The 18144-nt window shown below is 49.0% G+C and overlaps 1 protein-coding gene across 1 annotated transcript in view; it reads left to right on the plus strand.

Moving 5' to 3' along the window:
• ZSWIM5 (zinc finger SWIM-type containing 5) overlaps positions 1 to 18144 on the plus strand; it is a 96756-nt gene that overhangs the window by 55849 nt on the left and 22763 nt on the right. Inside the window, exon 2 of the mRNA XM_050977151.1 lies at positions 10965 to 11321. Within this exon, the coding sequence (XP_050833108.1) occupies positions 10965 to 11321 (357 nt within the window). The remainder of the gene's footprint in view (positions 1 to 10964; positions 11322 to 18144) is intronic.

Genomic DNA, 18144 nt, shown 5'->3' on the forward strand with positions numbered 1-18144 from the left:
AGCTTCAGGAGGCTGCAGAGGTGGAATTTCACCCACAGATAGTTATCTGAGATATTGTAGCCCTTTCCCTCTCCCTTTCCCTTTCCCTCTTTGTAAGAGAACTTAATTACTGAAATAGATCTATGTTTAGAGGAGCTGGAGACCCTCCATCCACTGCCAAAGGGGCCTCATATCACATAATGGAAGAAAACCACAACTAAATGTTTCACATCACGCTTTTCCCTTTTCCCTTCAATCCTTTGTATTTAGCATTAACTTCACAATATAGGTTTCCTTTTGTTTTAATTGTGTTGAATTCTAGGGAGAAGGAAAGGATCGTTCCTTTGTTTTTCTTTCTACTGTAGCCCCAGCCATCCTGATGACAGATCTTGTCATTACATGGTGTCATTTTAGATGTTTGCACTGCATCAAAAGCAAACGAAGGAGCCTGCAGTCTAGGCTGTGGATTGAATAACAATGTTTTTCCAGGGGAAGAAAAAAACCAAATCTGTGAAGTTTTTAATGAGAAACATGAGTTTCGCAGAGGCAGCCTGTACACTGGTCCCGACTCAGCAAGAGCGATGGCTCCTATTTCCCTGGATATCAGCTTCTGTGGCCCTTTGTGTTTTTGAAGGCTGTGAAGCTGTGGAGTCATCTTGGACTTGAAAAGCAGGAGGGCTGGTGTTTTCCTGTGCATGGTGGATCTTCCGAGACAGCTTTCCAGTTGCATGCTCCTTGCTAAAGCAAAGGTTGGTGATGTGTGGCTGGGAGATGCTGGGGACCATGTGTGTCCAGAAGGAGAAAGGGTGGTACTGAGGGGCTTAAAAATCTCTGCATGGGAATCTGCTTTTCCTGAAATGCCTGCATGCTAAAGATGGTGAAAACTGCTGATGCAGGAGAGCAGAGCATCTTTGTCAGGCATCTGTCTCCCAACCACATTCCTTTCAAGCAAGGAGGGCTGCTGGGGAAGTCTGCTCTGCAGACCTCCCGCTGCCTTCCTGACTTCTCAGAAAGGTCATGTGAAGACTAATGTGATCAAAAGGGTTTTTAAAGTGTTATTTAAAGCGTGTTGACTGTTCTGCAGAGGGTTTTGGTCCTGCAGAATCGGGAAATTTGACTGCTCGTCAGCCATGACCCAGAACTTCGCTGTGGGGTCTCGCCAGAGAGGACATGCTGGCAACTGAGGGCTTTTATGTGGTTGCCTCGCTTGGGTTGGTCTTATCCCTCTTTGATTTTCCTTACAGTGCATGAACGCACTGCTTTGCTGTTGCCCTCTGAAGTGTGTTGAGGTTCGTGTGTGCTGATGTTTGTACCAGGGAGCTGTTTGTGGGAGTTGTGGAAATGGTTGTGCCCAGGAAATGGCAATGAGTCTTGCTCCTCAGGCACGGCCTCTGGGCTCCATGGAGCTGACTCTGAGTAGTATTGGATGTGATGCATAATTTGGTAGAACTGGAGAATACCCAGAAAAGGCCCTGGGCCATGTGGAAGAGGCACAAAACATCCACCAGCAGGTTGAGTTGGGCTTGGAAACTGCCACAGCACATGGGGATGTGGAGCTCTGCCAGGGCTCTCCGCTGTCGGAGTTGGTGTTTCTCAAATACCCTCAACACACTTTACTTGTATGATGGATAAAAGCTGTTCCACCCTCCTGATGTTACACCTTGTCGTGCAAAGTCCTCCAGCCTCTTGCTGGATGGTTCCTCTCACTTTGAAATTTACGGATTGAAAGAAAGCTGGAAAAAACATTTCTTTCCACACAAAATCAAGGTCTCTGCCTTTCCTTCATCTCAATTTTTGCTGGATGTTGAAATACAGCAGTCAGTCTTCCCAAACTTGACGCCACCTCTCACCTCCTCTTCTGGGATGGCTCTGGTCAAGGCTGTCACCATGGGATGGTGACCAGCCCAGCCACTGGTGTGCCAGCAGGTATTTGGATAACTCCCTGTCCTGGAATTGAGGTCCCTTTCTTCAGAAATCTACTCACCGAGTTTCCAAAAATTATTCTGGAATAAAATGTCAACAGAGGAAGCTGATCTGGAATAGCAATTGCTGAATAATTTATTCTGCAATGAGCAGATAATTTCCCTATATGGAGCAGGCCAAATAAGCTCCAGAATTTAAACTTTATTGGTTTGGGGGCCAGAGAGGGGAGGAAATGGCAAAGGTTTTTTGAAGTTACTGAAGTGAGCTAAGCTGTTTAAGTATAATAATATTTCTGCAATATAAAGTGTGTGTCTGTGGTCTCCTTAGTGAAATTATATATCTATATGTAAAAAGAAAAAAAAAAGGTGGGTTTATTCTAAATAAGGGCTGTAAAAGTCAGCAGGAGAGGGGAGTCATTCTGGTGCCTTCTCCTGGGGTCTGTGCTCAGCTCTCAAATGGGGAGTTGAGGACGGAAATGGCAAAATGGTGTCACCTTAGAGTTTTTTCCACTTTGGGGAGGGAGTTTTAATGCAAAGCCATTTTCTGTGCTTAGAAGTGAGGTTCTGGGAAGGAAGTTAATTGACCTTTTCAACAAATTTGTTTCTGAGACCATTACCAGAAATGCTGTTGAAATGCTTTGTAAATACAGTGTTCATTTAACAACACTGCCAGTGACTTAGAAAGTCAGACTTTATGCTCTCTTAAAAATGAAAGAGCTATTCTTAGTGGAAAAAGTGTCTTTTTGGGGAAGAATTTGGAGCAGATTTTCATATTGAATCTAGGCTGCCTCATTCCCTCGGAAGGTGTCTGAGGGCCAGGAAAATCATAACTAATAACTTCCCTATAAATTGTAGAGCTGCTATTTTAAGGTCTGGTGTCTCAGGGAGGATCAGGGTGGTGTCCTGCTTCCCTCCATTGCTGTGTGATGCCCTGGTTTGATTCTGGTCCTTGCTAAGATAGTCCTGTCCTATGCAAGACCAAAATGTGGGAAGAAGACAAGTCAGGAGCTTCTCAGGCTTGGTTTTGGTTTTGTTTTTCGATATTGGTAAATTGAATTTGTGTTTTGATTTGAAGATGGCCCACTCCCGAGGCAGCTTTAAATGGTAAAATATGCATTGAATGCAATTTATCTTTGCATGTTTGGAGACAGAATCCAAAGCTGCTCCCCAGCCTCAGGCTAAGTCCTGGAAAAGCGGCCAATTCCAGAGGGAGGTTATGTCTCGGAAAAGCAGGGCAGCAAGGCGAGCAGATACCTCGAGAGAAAAGGTTGTCCATGGCTCTGGATTAACTTCTTCCACAAGCAGAGGGCACTCAGGAAGGAGCCCTTAAGCCAAGAGCAATGGGTGAAGGGCTCTGGCATAGGAGGCACTTTGCTTTAAGGGTTGGGATTATGTTTTTGTGGCGCTAAGAGCTCTGTGAATCACCACATTAAAAAGGCGATGAAGGGAAGAGCACTGCTCTGTTTGCTTTTGACTGTGGTGAGGTTTGATGAAGTTCAGTGATCCCATCATGGTGACGCTTGCATGAAGGGATAAGAGGCAGTTCCTAATTAGACCCTTTTATGTGCTAGAAGCCAGCTTCTCAGCTGTTGGAAATCTGGGTGGCTTCATTGAAGTCAGGAGATGACCCCATCTGAGTCTCGTGTGTGAGTTTTGGCATCTCCCATCAGTTTCCTTGAGGCAGCCGAGGTGGTGACAGCACGGGGCTGGGTTTGCTTTGTGGCAGCTCCAATGGATGGCACGCATGAGCCCGGAAGCTGCAGCAAAAGTGAATTTCCTCCCTGTGGATATTTTCTTTCATGCTTAAAAACAACCCTGCATCTGTTGAGCAAACACCTGAGCTATAACAAGGAACCATGTTGCTCCTTGTTCAGATATAGCCTCTTGTAAGCACAGAGAGAAGAGGAGAGGGCTGGATGCTTTGGGGATGGTCACAGAAATGCGTTGCTTTTTCTCCCTTGACTGTAAGGATGCTGCATTCACTGCTTCTGCTTAAAAATGTGCTGCGCATCTTCACCTTTCTTACATTTCTGATTTTTGTAAGAAAAGTCTTTATATTCAGGATGCCTATAAATTACATTGTAGCATTAAAGAGCAGAGACTTGACCGAATTTTGCCACTAGTTATTGTATCACATGTTAACCAAGATGCAGTGAAGTCATCCTCTCTTCAAGCCCTTTCTGTTGCTTCTGAACCATCATTTAGATTGGTTGGATCTGACCTGCTATCAGAGGAATTCCACTTGCAAGGCTACACCTTAGCCGAGGAAATCAGTCCAAGCTTTAAAACTGTATTTTGTCTTTTTTACCCAAACCATCTGTCTTCAGATCAAGGGTTGTACGTCTGGGTAGATAAAAACCCATTTGTGGGCAGGTATTGGAAGATTGTGGAAGGTGATCCTGGAAAGGATGGTCTTGGCTTTGGGGCTGGCAACAAAGACCCAAAAAACCTGGTTCTTAAAAATTACATGGGCAACAAAGAGCACTCCAGGCTGGGGAGAAAATGGAGAACATTTTGTAATACTTTTGGGTAAAATCACAGATTAGAACTGGTTGTCTGGAGCATGGCCTTGGGCCAGCCAAGCCCCTGAGCTGGGTAGGGGGAGGGGAAAAACCTCCATTTCAGGCTCCTAGATAAACAAACACCAGAAATCTCGTAAGGGTAATAATGGAAATCACTGAGAAATTGAGTTAATACAAGGGCATCTGTGTAAGTGAATGCTCAGGACAGGGAAACGGCTTTGTCCTTTAACTCTAGTAATGCTGGAGCAGATGGGAAGCGCAGTGTGCTTCACGCATTAGCTGGCTCGGATAAAGAGCAAGGCAGAGGCTGGTCCTCTTGGCTGATTAGAGGTTAACAGGGATAGAAACCAGCGGATTGACTCTTCATTTGCAGAAGGTGTTGTGGGATCAGAGCAGATGGCAGAGAGAGCGTCCCTTCAGCTTACTCAGCTGCTCAGAGGAGCTTACGGCTCCCTCCAGGACAAACAGCCCCATTCCATCTCCTCTGTTTACAGCTGCAGCTCTTGCTTCTTCCCTGGCCTACCTGGAGAGGTGATAGAAGAGAATTTCTCCCAAACCTGTGGTAGTTGGTGCCTGAGGCCATAGGTATGTGTGGGGACCCTTGCAGGCATGGTGCATACGCTCCAGCTCATCCATATCCCTTTGTTTTGGCTCCTCGCGGCAGCTCAGCTGCAGGCATGGCTCCTTCCTGGGGTGATACTAATGGTCTTTGTTAGCTCTGTGAAAGTGGAGGTGCTTTTCCAGGATGATAATGACTGGGCAAGGACAGGAGCATGGTAGGGACAGGGAGGAGGGCTGCAGGGGGAAATCTTTCAGCAGCAGAAGTGTGGCTGTGTTCTGCTGGGGCGGCATCCTCCTGGCCAGCCATCGCCCGCCTCCTTCATCCCTGCCAAAGTCTGTCTCAACAGCAGCACCTTTGCCTGCGGTCACAAAACAGAATAGCTTTGGAGAGGAGGGAGGATGGAAACTCATAGCAGCTCTGCTCATTGACTCGCAGGAAGCCTGGATTCCCTATTTTGCAAGGGAGAAATGGCAATTGATTCAGCCTTACCCTCTTTCTTTCTGTCTGCCAGTGCTCTGAAAAGGCACATTTTATCTGTGTGTGACAACACCTGCCTAGGGTGCCTCTCATTGAGCCGCTGAATCAAAAGAGCAACAAGAAAAGTGGGTTTAATTGCACACATCTTCAGCAGAGTCTTTCTTGCACTGGCAGCACAAAAGGCCAGCCCTGCGCTGGTTGAATGGAGCCCGGGAGGGCTGGGGCACACGGTACTCTCGTTACTATCGGAGGCAGATGATTCACTTTGCTGGAGCATTGTCATGTGCAAATGAGTTCATGAGCCCATCTCCTTTCCAACTGCAAGGTCAGGGACTGAGCAATTGTCAGCATCAGTCGGCTGGAGGAATTGATCTAGAAGCTGGAAAGCTTTGGGAGATTTTACTAACCTCCTCTTCCCACCTCCCGAGCACACCGACACCTTCTTCCCGTGGGTGTTGTCTACATTACAAATATTGACCGATTTTCAGTTCATGTTTAGAAAGCTGCTGTTTCGAGGCATGGAAATGTGACTGAGAATGGCTTATAAATAACACTCGGGTGCGGCAATTATTATTCATTGCTAGTTATGGCTTTCACACACTGGAAAAACAAATGGTTTTTCCACTAGGAGCTGGAGCTGCAGTCCGATTAATCACTAAAGAGCTTGGAATCACTTTAGTTTAAAATAACTTTCCGCTGCGGTTTGGAAATTTAAAAAAAAACATATTTGGGTCACGTTAACCTAGTGTATACAACATGCACTGAGAATTTCACTTTACTTCATGTACATCTGCTGAACCCCATAAATATCCATCTATTCTTTTCCATTTGTTTTCACAGAGCTCCTGGCTCCCTGAAGACAGAGCTCCCCAAACAGAGATTTGGAGTGGGGTTAGTCTGGGTAGAGGTGGAGAATCCTGGGAGCTGAGCATGGAGTACAGGAGCAAGCTGCTGTCTGCCACAGCCACCCCTCTCTGGCTATGATGCAAGGGGATGTGGCTGGTGCCTTCAGGAAGCTGCGTGGATGGACTTTCCATCACGTGGCTCCTAACAGAGGCTGCCCAAAATATCAGCCTCAGGTACTAAGAGGTTACTTGAGGTTTTGACAGCTAGGTGTGGTTGTGAGTTCTTTATGTACATGATCTAGCTACATCCCACCAGCGGTCCGTGCTCAGGGCATGGATGTCGTGCATGTTTCCCTCTACTGAGCCGTTCCTTGCCCCCCTTCAGGGTTATCACAAAGACAGAGAAAAGCCTGTGGAGGAGACAGAAGAACAACAGTGCCATGAAGAAATGTTCCCCACATTACCTGTGTGTTACTGGCCATCATCCTCTCACACAGCTGTACCAGTGCAGCATCCTCAGGGTTAGGTCCTGCAGGTGGCTGCAGCTCTGTGGTGCTTTCCACCCCTGCAGGACTGTGCCAACGCTTTGGGAAAGGCAGGCGACCGCCACACCTGGGAAGAAAGAGCTCATTTTTTCCGAATGGCACAACTTAGCAAATGACAACTGTGACTTCAGTCTGGGCTGCAGTGTGAAATCTGAGGGATGGCTGTGAGCAGCAACTGCCAGAGGGAGCAGAGCTGAGCACTCGGGTTCCCAGCTAGTGTGGTAGGTGTGGAGGAGTCCTCCTCTCTCTTGCAAGTGTTGGTGCCACAATTATGAGAAGGGAAGGGGCTATGCCTGGGTTTTGCTTGGTTTTGGGGTTTAAATTCCCATCTGGGTATCTGCCTGTCTCTGGACTCCAGGTATTTCAATATTACCAGCCTAAATGTTAGCTTTATCTTCAGTGATCTGCTGAAGAGTCAAAGCCAGGGATCTTTGCAGCTGGCCTCACGGTAGTTTGGAGCTGCAGGACAGGCTAGTGGTTTCTCTTGATGGTTGGCATAAGGATATCTGAGTTAAAGATGTCCCATTGAAAGGCTTTCTGCTCTAACAGAACTGGAAGGGTTTGCATAACTCCTTTTGGTCAAGTAGGTTTAGAAATCAAAGAGTTCCCATCTTGGTTAAAGATGCTTCTGTTGAGGTGATAATACTGTTGTCCCAATAGCGAAGTCTCCTGCACTGGCATCCCTGCTAAAGGCTTGATCCTTTGTAGCTGTTTGAGAGCCCAGGATTTTTTATTCTATTTTTTGTGGATCCATCCTCCTCCCAGCCTGCAGAGTTTATCAGCTCCAAAGAGGAGGATGCTGCCCAGATGACAAGTTTGTAAGTCCCACCAGCGTGGAATTCACAAACTCTTGAAAAATAATTCTAGGATCTGTTTTAATTTAAATCAGAGGCACAATGTCCTGTGGCAGTAAAACAGGTAAGGTTCTTCCTCCAATTTTGTCCCCATTTGATGGGTTGGATGGCTGGGATTAGAAAGAGATGAGCTCATCATGTCCTGTGTGCCTGTGAACATTCATGGCACCTTTTTGTGCTTTTTCTGGGGCAGTTATGAACCCTCAGATCCTTTTACAACCTCGATCAAAGAGACATCCACTGGGAAGCTTCTGTGGTAAAAGTAGGAGAAGGTGTTCTGGGGCAGGGAAAAGGTGAAGATCTTGGGACAAAGCTAGACTCTGGAGGGGCATAATGAATCTGTAGTTACAAAGATGGTATTTAATTATTTATTTTCCATGGTTTTCAAGCCTTGGCACTGTCACTTTGCTGGCTGCAAATCAAACACCAAGTTAGCTTATGTTAAGAACAGAAGATGAAGTCCTAGATAAGCACTGGGCTGTAGGAATGTCTTAAATTGAATGTACAGGGAGAACACAGAGGAGAGTATGTCTTTGCTCTCAGTGCTGTCCAGACCCTATGACAGTCATCAGGGCTGTGTTTCTCTCTACTGAAGTGCTGGTATCACAGCTCCTAGGATGCTTCTTTCTTCTAGGATGTAAGATGAACAGAGAGGAGGGTACAGTGACAGCTGTACTTTTCCAGTGCTACCTATAGCTTTTTGGTGATAGCATCAGTGTTCTGTGTAGAGCAGGAATGTGTGCTTTGATGGACAATAAAGTAACCACACCAAAACCTACCTTTTAGCCACCACTCTTCTCTGGGACTGTGATACCCATCGCTGCTGAGCTCATGTGCTCAGCAGCCATGGTGCTGGGGTACAGACTCGGCTGCAGTGTGGTAGCTGCAGTCTGACCTCACATTAATGTAAATATTCACAAATAATGCCTCTGTTCCTGCCAGCTCATCTCTCTTCCACCTCCCCCATGTTTAATTTCTGACTCAACTTTTGATAAATGTTTTGTAGAGTTCCTAGTTTATCCTACAGACCTGCTGTCACCACAGCTAAAATCTAAACCAACACTTGACTTGGGCCTCGAGTGCCAGATGAACTTGACATAATGAATGGTCCTGTTGATGTGAAGACCAGCTCTTGGACCAGATGGGAGAGCAAGCTTTTGGGATGTCTGAGAATATCCTGAGAAATATCTAGACAAATATTCTGTCGTGAGAGGCCGGATCAGACCACAGTTGATATATTTTCAGACTTACACCTGTCTGAAACATATAAGATAATTTGGTTAAATGAGTTCCTCCAGCCTTACACCAGTTAGCCCCAAGTGGGGTCTGGCCCACAGTCATGTTAAAGTAAGCATTTCACGGCAGTGTTTATGGCCAGTAATTTGTCCTAGAGTGTTTTATATATGTGTGTGCAGGCATACATATGAGGATATATGTACATACTCGCTCAGGAACGTGGTTTCCAGTCCCTTTAACTTGTTCAAAAAGTAAACTAGGGAGAAACTGGCAGTGAGTCGGAGCCGCCTGCCAAGCATTGCAAACCAGAGAAGTGGTAAAACATAAACACTTTGGAGTTTATCCTCTGGATTTATATAGTTTGGCTGCCAGGGGACGGGCTTGTGTGGAGGGGGAGGCTCGTCAGCCCCTGGCCGTGCTGCTCCCACGGCGCCGAGCCCAGCACCTCCACAGCCATGCTGCTCCTGCTCCCGCAGCCTGTGAGCAGGGAGGGGAGGGAAGTGCAGGGCTGTGCATCCCTCCCGTCCTGCTCTGCTGGCCACATGGGGTGGATTTTGGGTGATGGCAGCAGAACAGGTCTGCTTTTCCCCCACCCCGGCACTAAAGTAAAAGCAGACCTCCTTGACGCTTAATCAGATTTGAATGTGGTTTTTGGCGTGGCTTTAAAGAGACTGGCAGTGAATAGCTGGTTTTGATGCCATTTATTAAAAACCTCTGGTAGAATTTGTCTCCGAAAGCCTTTGTAAGAGCTGGCAAATGCACAAGGGTTTGATGCAGTTAATGTATTTTAATCTTTACCCCCCCACCCCTTCTCCTTTTCTGTCGCTAATTGTAGGGCTCTCAACTGTCTGCTGCCTTCTCCGAGGGGATGGCAGGCTCTGCAGGGACCTGTACATACACAGGCTTAATAAGGTTGCAGTGGCATGGAGAAAAGTGAGCATCCTCCTCAGGGAGGATGGCTGGGATGGGCACTGTGAGGTGCCAGGTCCCACACCATGTTCTGGCAGGGAGACCCCGGATTGCCCTGGCTGTGTTAATTAACCTCCTGGTGCACCCTCGCTCTCTTGGAGGAACAAAGCAGATGAGTGTGAGAAACAAATATATCCCTTTTCCAGGTGGCTGAGCAAGTGCAGAGTGTTGGTGTTGAACCCACTCAGAAGCTGGATTGTGAGAAGGACTCCCTGAGGCTCCCATTCAAAATGAGGTTGATAGGCATCCATCAGTCAGTCTTACCTCACTGACTTAGTCTGTCACTTGCTTGGTACATTTCTTTGGACCCATGGGACTTTCTGAGCACATTTAATGTTCCTCACCTGTGTTTGGTCCTTCCGGGGAGGGTTCATGCCTGAAGGTACTGCACCCCCTTTCTGCATGGTGGGAACTGTCAGGAGCACCATAACCTCAGTGTGAACGATTTGTGGAACTCAGGGAATGGTTTTCCCCCAGCTGTGGTTTGGACTGTGCATAGCTCCTGTCCCTGCTCTTTGTTTCCACTGTGTGGAAGAGTTCAGAGCTGTGACCATGCCCTGGAGCACTCTACCTGCTTGAGAGACCAAAGCTGGAATTGCTTTGCATTTAGTTTGTGGATTTTTTTGTCTGCCTCATCAAAGAAAAGCAAATGTGGTCTTTTTCTACCAGCCTTCACTCATGTGAGTTGCAAATTCAGCGAGAGGGAGGCAGAGGGAGGCGTGGATGGAAATGACTCCCAGGAGAGAAACAGTCTGAGATACTTAAACAAATGGGAACCGAGCAGCTCTTCCCCTGAGGGTTTGGCTGTTAAATAAACTCGCCGATGAGTCTGGCTCTGTGTGTGTGTGTTGGTGCAGAAGTGTGTTTGTATACACGGGCTGGGTGTTGCTGGGTGTAAGCCATGGGGATGGGCTCTGCTGGGTGCTGCACTCCTTGGTATATCAGAGAGACACACAAGCAGTCTTGGCTTTCCTTCCTGCCAGAGCTGGCATGGGTGGTTGTGGTCAGAGGGAAGCTAACCTGACCTTTCCCTCTCCTTCTTTCCCTCTCCAGGGTTCCACCTCAGTGGAACAGTAACGGAGCCAGCGACTGCGACAGAACCAGAGATGACCTACAAGGTGGCCATCAGCTTCGACCGCTGCAAAATCACCTCCGTGACGTGCGGCTGTGGGAACAAGGACATTTTTTACTGCGCTCACGTCGTGGCGCTTTCACTGTACAGGATCCGCAAGCCAGACCAGGTCAAACTCCGTCTTCCCATCTCAGAGACCCTTTTCCAGATGAACAGGGACCAGCTCCAGAAGTTTGTTCAGTATTTGATCACAGCACACCACACTGAGGTGCTGCCCACCGCCCAAAAGTTGGCTGATGAGATCCTGTCATCCAACTCTGAGATCAACCAAGTGCATGGTAATTCCTCCCTCCTCTCTGTGTGACCCTGGCTCTGTGTTTGGGGCTGGGGTGGTGGTTTTGGTGCCTATGGTGGTGTCCTTCATTTTACATTTGTCTTTTGCTGCACAGAAAGAGCTGGCAGTGTCACACTGATGTAAATGCATGGGTGTTGGGACCATGTGGCTGGGGTGTCCCTCTCCTCTTCTTTATGTCTTTGTCAAACATGGGCTTCAACAGGCAGGAAGAGGCAGAGCTGACAGGCTGGTGGTGCGCAAGGCACAGCTCATAGTAGAATGGAGAAGCCAAGGACATGGTGCTGGGACCCTGTGGAGAGGGAGGTGCAGTGGGGATGTGGCTCCTCCAGCACATGGGGACACAGTGTCAGCCAGAGCCCTGCACTAAGTCAGATGTGGCTGAGCTGGTGGGAGATAAAGCTTTAATCTCCATGGGCGTTAATTTGCCCATAATAAATGAGCGCCGCTGTTCTTACCTACTGCACAAAGGCAGTGGACATGTGTCCTGGGGCTTTGTGTCTGGAAAAATGCTTTTGACTTCCTCCCCTGAAAATCTGGGGACAGTGCCCAGCCCAGCCCTGCTCTACTGGCCCAGGATGTGGCCCATGCTCTTGGGGATCTCCCACAGTGTCTTTTCAAGGAGCCCAGGAGCTGAGGTTGCCCAGGGTCTGCAACAATGAGCAGCTCCCTGCTGTGCCAGTCCCACCAGCTGTAGAGCAGAGATAATAAACACTTATCTTCCACGGAAGGGCGTCGCAGGGATTAACACGTGCCTGTTAAGTGTTCTGAAGATGAAAAGCCCCATATGCAGCCTAAAATACCATCTGAACTAGTTGAATCCACATGTAGAGAAGTAAGGCGAGAGGTTCATCATCACCATGGGGGTGATGGCAGCTCTGATCTTAGATGTGCTCATCTCTCTCTATCTGGTAGTTCCTGTTCCTACCTTGGGAGAGGCCTTTGTCTCCTCTGCTGAGCCACATGTGCCGCATGGATGGTTGTGCTCTAACTAACTGGCTTTTGCGGGGAGGCCTTCAATTTCTGGCATTGTAAAAGAATGAGGAGCTGTGATGCTGCAAGGATCTGGTGAGGGCCATTCAATCTCTGAACTAATCTGCTGAAGCTGGGCAAGATCCCTTCTTGGCCATTCTTTGAGGCTGCTTTCTCCTAGGCAGATTGAAGTAAAGCTTTTAGGGTTCTGAATATTTATTGTTCTAGAGTCAGCAAAAGGCTGGTGGTTGAGAGTCTTTTAAAGATACAGATGTTGGCTCCAGTTCAATATCTGCTTCTTGTTTTTAAAAGTGGTTTAAAAAAAAAACAAAGCAAAAATTCTCACTCCCTTCAAACTTGGTGCAAATTTATGCGCTCCAGTGTGCGATTTTAAGCCAACAGAGACATGGTCACCCCACAGAGGGTGGCACCTACCTGACACCCCCGTGGCTGCCCGGCTGGTCACAAGTGAGTAAACACCTCTGCAAGCAGGAGAGCAGCCTTATCTGACCCTGGGAAGGAGGCAGATCAGCCTTCATACGTTGTCACGCTCTTAAGGTGATCTATAGCTCATAAATGTTGCTTCCTGTGAAAAGGATGTCTCCAAACCCCTCACATTCAAGTTCATAGTGATGCTGTCCAGGGCTTCGATTCTTGATCCCCGACAGTGTTGCAAGTTTTGCCCTCTTGGTCCTGCCAGAAGCACAGCCAGAGTGCAACCAACTACACTGCAGACCTGCTTGACCCCAGGGTGAGGAAGGGCTGCAGCCATGGGGATCTGTTTGTGGGAGAGGAGTTCTAGGGTCTGCTGGTGAAGTGGATACAAATTTGTCCACCATCTTGCCCTTCCCAGCCGTCAATCATGCATTTGTAGTGGATCACTGATCCTGGGATTTGTAATTCTTTAAGCTGTGCTCTACGTAGAGCTTTATGTGCATTTCATGACCCTTGGGGTCACACCCCAGCCTTGGGGTTGGGGCCAAGGTGTCTTTTGGCAGGCCAGCCTCTGCAACCCAAACAGTAACCCACTGTGTGCACTGGACACCTGAAGTTATTACACCCTGGATCAAGAATGTTCTTTCTGGAAATCCTTCTTTTTTCCCTGCCCCTCCTTCTTTTGAGAGTAGGTCTGTCGAGCTTCATATCAGCATCAGGTCTTCCTCACCTGCCTCTGGTCACTCAAAGGATTCCTTTTTCCTTGTTTATATGGTGAGCTTGTAGGATTGAGGAGCTGTTTTTGCACCAGGCTGGCTGGGGAATGCCCCTTCAATGCAAGGGGGTTGTCTAGTTTTGTAAAATAAGGCTTTCAGGGATGCTTCTTCTCCTCCTGCAGAGCCTGAATGGCAGAGAAAATTACTGGCCATTGTCTGGCGCGCTCAGCTCCGGGCGCTGGAGCTTTGTTCCTTGCAGGAGTCTGTAGCCGCGGGCTGTGCACCGCGTGCCGATCTTCCCGGCTGTCTTCCTAGAAGGAAATGCAAACTATCCAGTAATGATGGAGTCTTGGAGCGCAGCCAAGGCGCTTGCGTGTTCCCGAAGGATTCAGTCCAAGCAGAGCCTAGGTGTGTGCCTGCCGCTCTGCTCCCCACTTGACCTCCGCCTGCTGAAGTGGGTCACGTTTCTGCTCCTGTGGCTTGGCTGCGAAGGGCAGCGTGTGCCAGTGAGAGCATCTCCCATGTCTGGCACCTCCACACTTGGCGTCTGGAGTGGCAGCTGGAGGGAGGAGACCAGGGTAGGTTTCAGTGCTCCTCCCCAAGGGGACAAAGCCAGCAGTGTGGCTGCCTGGCACAGAGCAAGGCTGTGAGGATGTCACTGTGCCAGCAAAAATGACTCGTGGCTGCTTGGTCTCTCCTGGTGGGTAGAATGCTGGGGGCAGCCAGAAGCTGCAGCTGGAAAGCTTGCATCCAACAGCTGGGACTCCAAGGGAATGAGGATCCTCTGGTGATGGCCACCTTGGCGCCCTGTTCCATCCACTCTTCTGAGAGCTTAAAGATGGCACGGTGCCTGTGGGCCCAGATTTGGGGCTTAGAGGTACCCTTCATGCATCACTGATGAATTCTCCCCCTTCCTTGTGTAAGGAGCAGGAGATTTTGACAGACCTCATGTTTGCAGCTCTGTAACTCACCCAGCTTGAACAGCATGTGGACATGGCAGAGGGTGCTGCTGGCCTCAGTCCAGGAGTTGTGGCTGGGGTGGTCTGTCTGGGCCACGGAAATACCAGTGGATGACACTGTATCTGTGGTGCTCAGCTGGTGTCATCAAAGGGCTTGGGATGCTCTTCTCAACCAGAAGTGAGAAAAGCCACAAAACCTCTGCTGTCGCAAGGTGCAGGGGCAACTCCCTCTGAGGACAAGCCATGTGAATCACCAAGGGGCTAATGTGGTCCGACAGGGTCTTGGGAGCTTCCTTGGAGGAGAGGACTTTTGGAAAACCATGAACAGGAATGGTCCCTCAGGCATGGGAAAAGCAGATATCCTTATGCAAGAGCCATAACAAGCCTGCTGCCTCATCCATTCCCTTTTGTCCTACATGCATTCTTGACCACCCTAAGCTTTCCTTCAGCTCCTGGGCTAATACTGTCCCACCTTGCTCCTCGTGCACAGTGACTCGGCTGCCAGGTCAGTGTGCAGGAAGTCCCTGCCTGTCCTGTCACACCGAGCCAAGGCTGATGTTTGAGGAGTCCTCGGGCACTCTTTGACTTTCAGGTCATCTCGAGACAGCGTCTGGAAGGCAGCACCAGTAAATCTATTTGAAATTCTGCCTTCCCGCAGGGGAGGAGGAGAAGGTCAGATCTCCAGGGCATTCACGTTCCTGTTTGCTGAGCTGTGGTGGATTTGAGGGGAAAAACACACCTGAGTGCTGGAGAGAAAGGCAGCTCTTCCCCTTGTCTTGCAGAGCGACTGGAATTGCCAAATGACTCCAGAGCACGAGTGGTTCTTGACAAGCAGCCTCCAAAGGTGGCTGCACCAAGTACTGGTACCAGCTGGACCACATTGCTCCTGTCCACCGTGCTGGGAGCCAGTCTGGATTCCCTTGTCCGGGTGCTGTCAGGTGTTTGTGAATCTTCAGGCTGCCCTGGCAGCTCCCTCTGACTTGCCTCCACTTGAAAACGAACCGGGAGTCTTGGCGGAGCTGGATTCCTTGCTTTGCTGCTATTTTTAATCCCTTGTTAGAGTTCATTTCCTTTCTGGTGCCTGGTTATTTTCTCTTCAAGGTTTTCTGCCGTTTGCTTATTTGTCCATGTCCTCCCCACCCCCCACCCTGAGCTGATCCTTCACATCTGTTTTCTCTCTGGACTCCGAAGAGGAGCCTGGAGGCATTCAGCAACACCACCATGTGCAGTCATGAGATGGCCCTTGTGAATGGCCACCACGACAGCCAGCCCTGCTCCAGGCACCACTGACCCGGGGCTGGCACAGCCAGGCCCCAAACCACTGCTGGGTGCTGGGCACAGTCGGGTGAAATGACCGTAAGGGAGATGCTGGAGCAGCCACCCTTGTTACTGGGTGGCTTTTAGCATCACTTTATCAGCTCCAGGTACTGGTTAAAAATTATAATCATGCCTTTTTCTTTGTATCACCAATCCTGCTTCAAGTCAGATGTTCTGGTAGTGCTTTCCACACTGCTCAGCTGACGTATCTCCCCTTCTTGGGTTCAGGAGCTTGGGTTTGGGATGTGACAATGCTTTGGCATGATCCACAAGGTCCTACTGCCTCCTCAGCCCTGGAAACCTGCAGTTTCCCATTCCAAGAGCCCCTTTTGTTTTCTTCATATTGGGCAGCTAATTTCTGAGCAAGGAGTTGAATTTTCCATGCCTGATTTCACTCTGTTTTCTAATTTGTAGATTTTTCCAGTCCTTTTTCCTCAGTCATTGTATTTGCCAAGTCTCACTTGGCTGTCAAATAGTTAAACCCTCGAGCTCCCAGTGAGGGGGGAGCCCAGCACGGGGTGTGATGGATTGCATTTTTATCTCAGTTTCTACAGCCAGTGTAAACGGGCTGGTGAAACACTCTTTCCACTCAAGATGTGCAATGGTGTTTCCTTAAATCTGAATCCGGCAGGACCAAGATCCAGCACATCTGAAACAGGGCTCTTTGGAGCACGAATGCTGCTATATGAGAAATGTGTTATGCAGGCGCCGGGCTGTTTTACATGCCGTTCCCAGCTCCTTTGGAGCTGAGACATGGAATCACTCATCAGCTGCGTCACGGCATGCCGCTGCCGAAGCCCCCACGGTGTGAACGTTGGCAAGGGGAAGTGGACAAATCCTGCCATTAATATTTAAACCCAGCACAAATCCCGTTGTTTGCTCTTAAATGTTTATCCAGCTCCCCAGCGTAATTGGGCAGTCCGTTATCTGCCGGGTTGTGCTGCACGTGTGGGAATTTGCTATTACAGCCCTCTCTCTGAATCTTTTATAGGAGAGAAAAATACATTTACAAGCAAATTTGGGCTTTATTTGGAGGCGCGGGAGGCGCGTTGCTAATTTGGCTGCGGCCCGAACCCCAACGTGCGAAGTGCTCAATGTGTTGCGTGGGAGGAGGAGGTTTTATTTAGCCGCACGCTCCCTTCCTTGCTGCTCGGGCTTTCCGTTGCTAACGCTACGTGTGAGCAGCAGGCACGGCGGGGTAGCTCCGGGAACCCCCAAAGAACGCATCTACTTTCTGCATTTTGCGACCTCCTCCTCCTTAATCTGTCGCAGCGGCCACGGCCGTGGTGAGGGACGAGGGATGAGCTGAGCTTTGGTGGAATGGGTCAGCCCAGGTGACCGTGCCCTCCTGGTCCCTGCAGACAGACAGGTGACCCTGTAGAGGCAGTCGAGGATGCTCTGGATGGCTGCAGCTGGGAGTGGCAGGATGGTGGGGAGGAGGATATTAAGAGTGCAAGCGTCTGGGATACCTAGCGATGGGGCCGGATAAGCGCTCCTGGTAGACAGATTAGTAATCGGTTCCTGATAGGGGATAATCACCGGCTTGTCTGCTCTTTATCTGCGAGATAAGGATGAGGCTGGGGGAGGGAAGGAAAAGGCACAGAAAAGCTCAGAGGACCGGCATGGACTGTCCCTCTCCCTAGCTTTGATTTTCTCTCGTGGCTTATGACAGGACTCTGAGCTGACTCTGGTGGTACACTGAGCAGGACTCGCCCCTTGCTGGGGGCTCAGGGTTTAACTGCTTCTCCAGGGCTGTGGCAAGGGAGTGGGATCAGGATCAGGCATATGTAGCAAAAGTCCTCATGCTCATCCAGGAACTGTGATTTTCTTTCTGCTGCTTCAGCTCTTGTCCCAATTATGTGGTTGTGTCGACTATAAATTATTCTGCAGAGGGAGCAGCAGCATCCTGTCCCTTCAGCATGCCTAGAGCTTGCTGGAACTTCTCTCAGGCAGTGACTGTTAGCAGAAATTAAAGTAATTTTGTAAAGGACATTAAATACAAATAACTGTATCTTAGCAGGTCAGGAATGTTCTCAGGCTGCTGGAGGAGCAGAACCCCTGAGGTTGATGTTGTCTTGCTTACCAGCCAGGAAGAGACACTTGCCCTGCTGAGCAGGCATCCTGGAGCACAATTTTCATGAATTGTATTTGAGCTCCTGGTTCAGCAATGCACAAGGCTGGGGTGTGCACAGCATCCCAGGCTCTCTCTGTAGGAAAGTGATGTCTGCTCCCCAACCAGATCCCAGTTTTGGAAAAGACATCATGAAGATTTAATTGGGAATGTGTCAGCTACAGCATCCCATGGCTCCTCATGGAGCACCTTGCTCTTCCTGTGCTGACCTTCTTCCTCTCTTGAGAGGGAGATAGGAGAAGCAGACCAAAGTGGAGTGGAGCATCCTCCAGCTGCAGC

Source organism: Serinus canaria, chromosome 8, assembly GCF_022539315.1.
Source record: "Serinus canaria isolate serCan28SL12 chromosome 8, serCan2020, whole genome shotgun sequence".
Classification (NCBI taxonomy): domain Eukaryota; kingdom Metazoa; phylum Chordata; class Aves; order Passeriformes; family Fringillidae; genus Serinus; species Serinus canaria.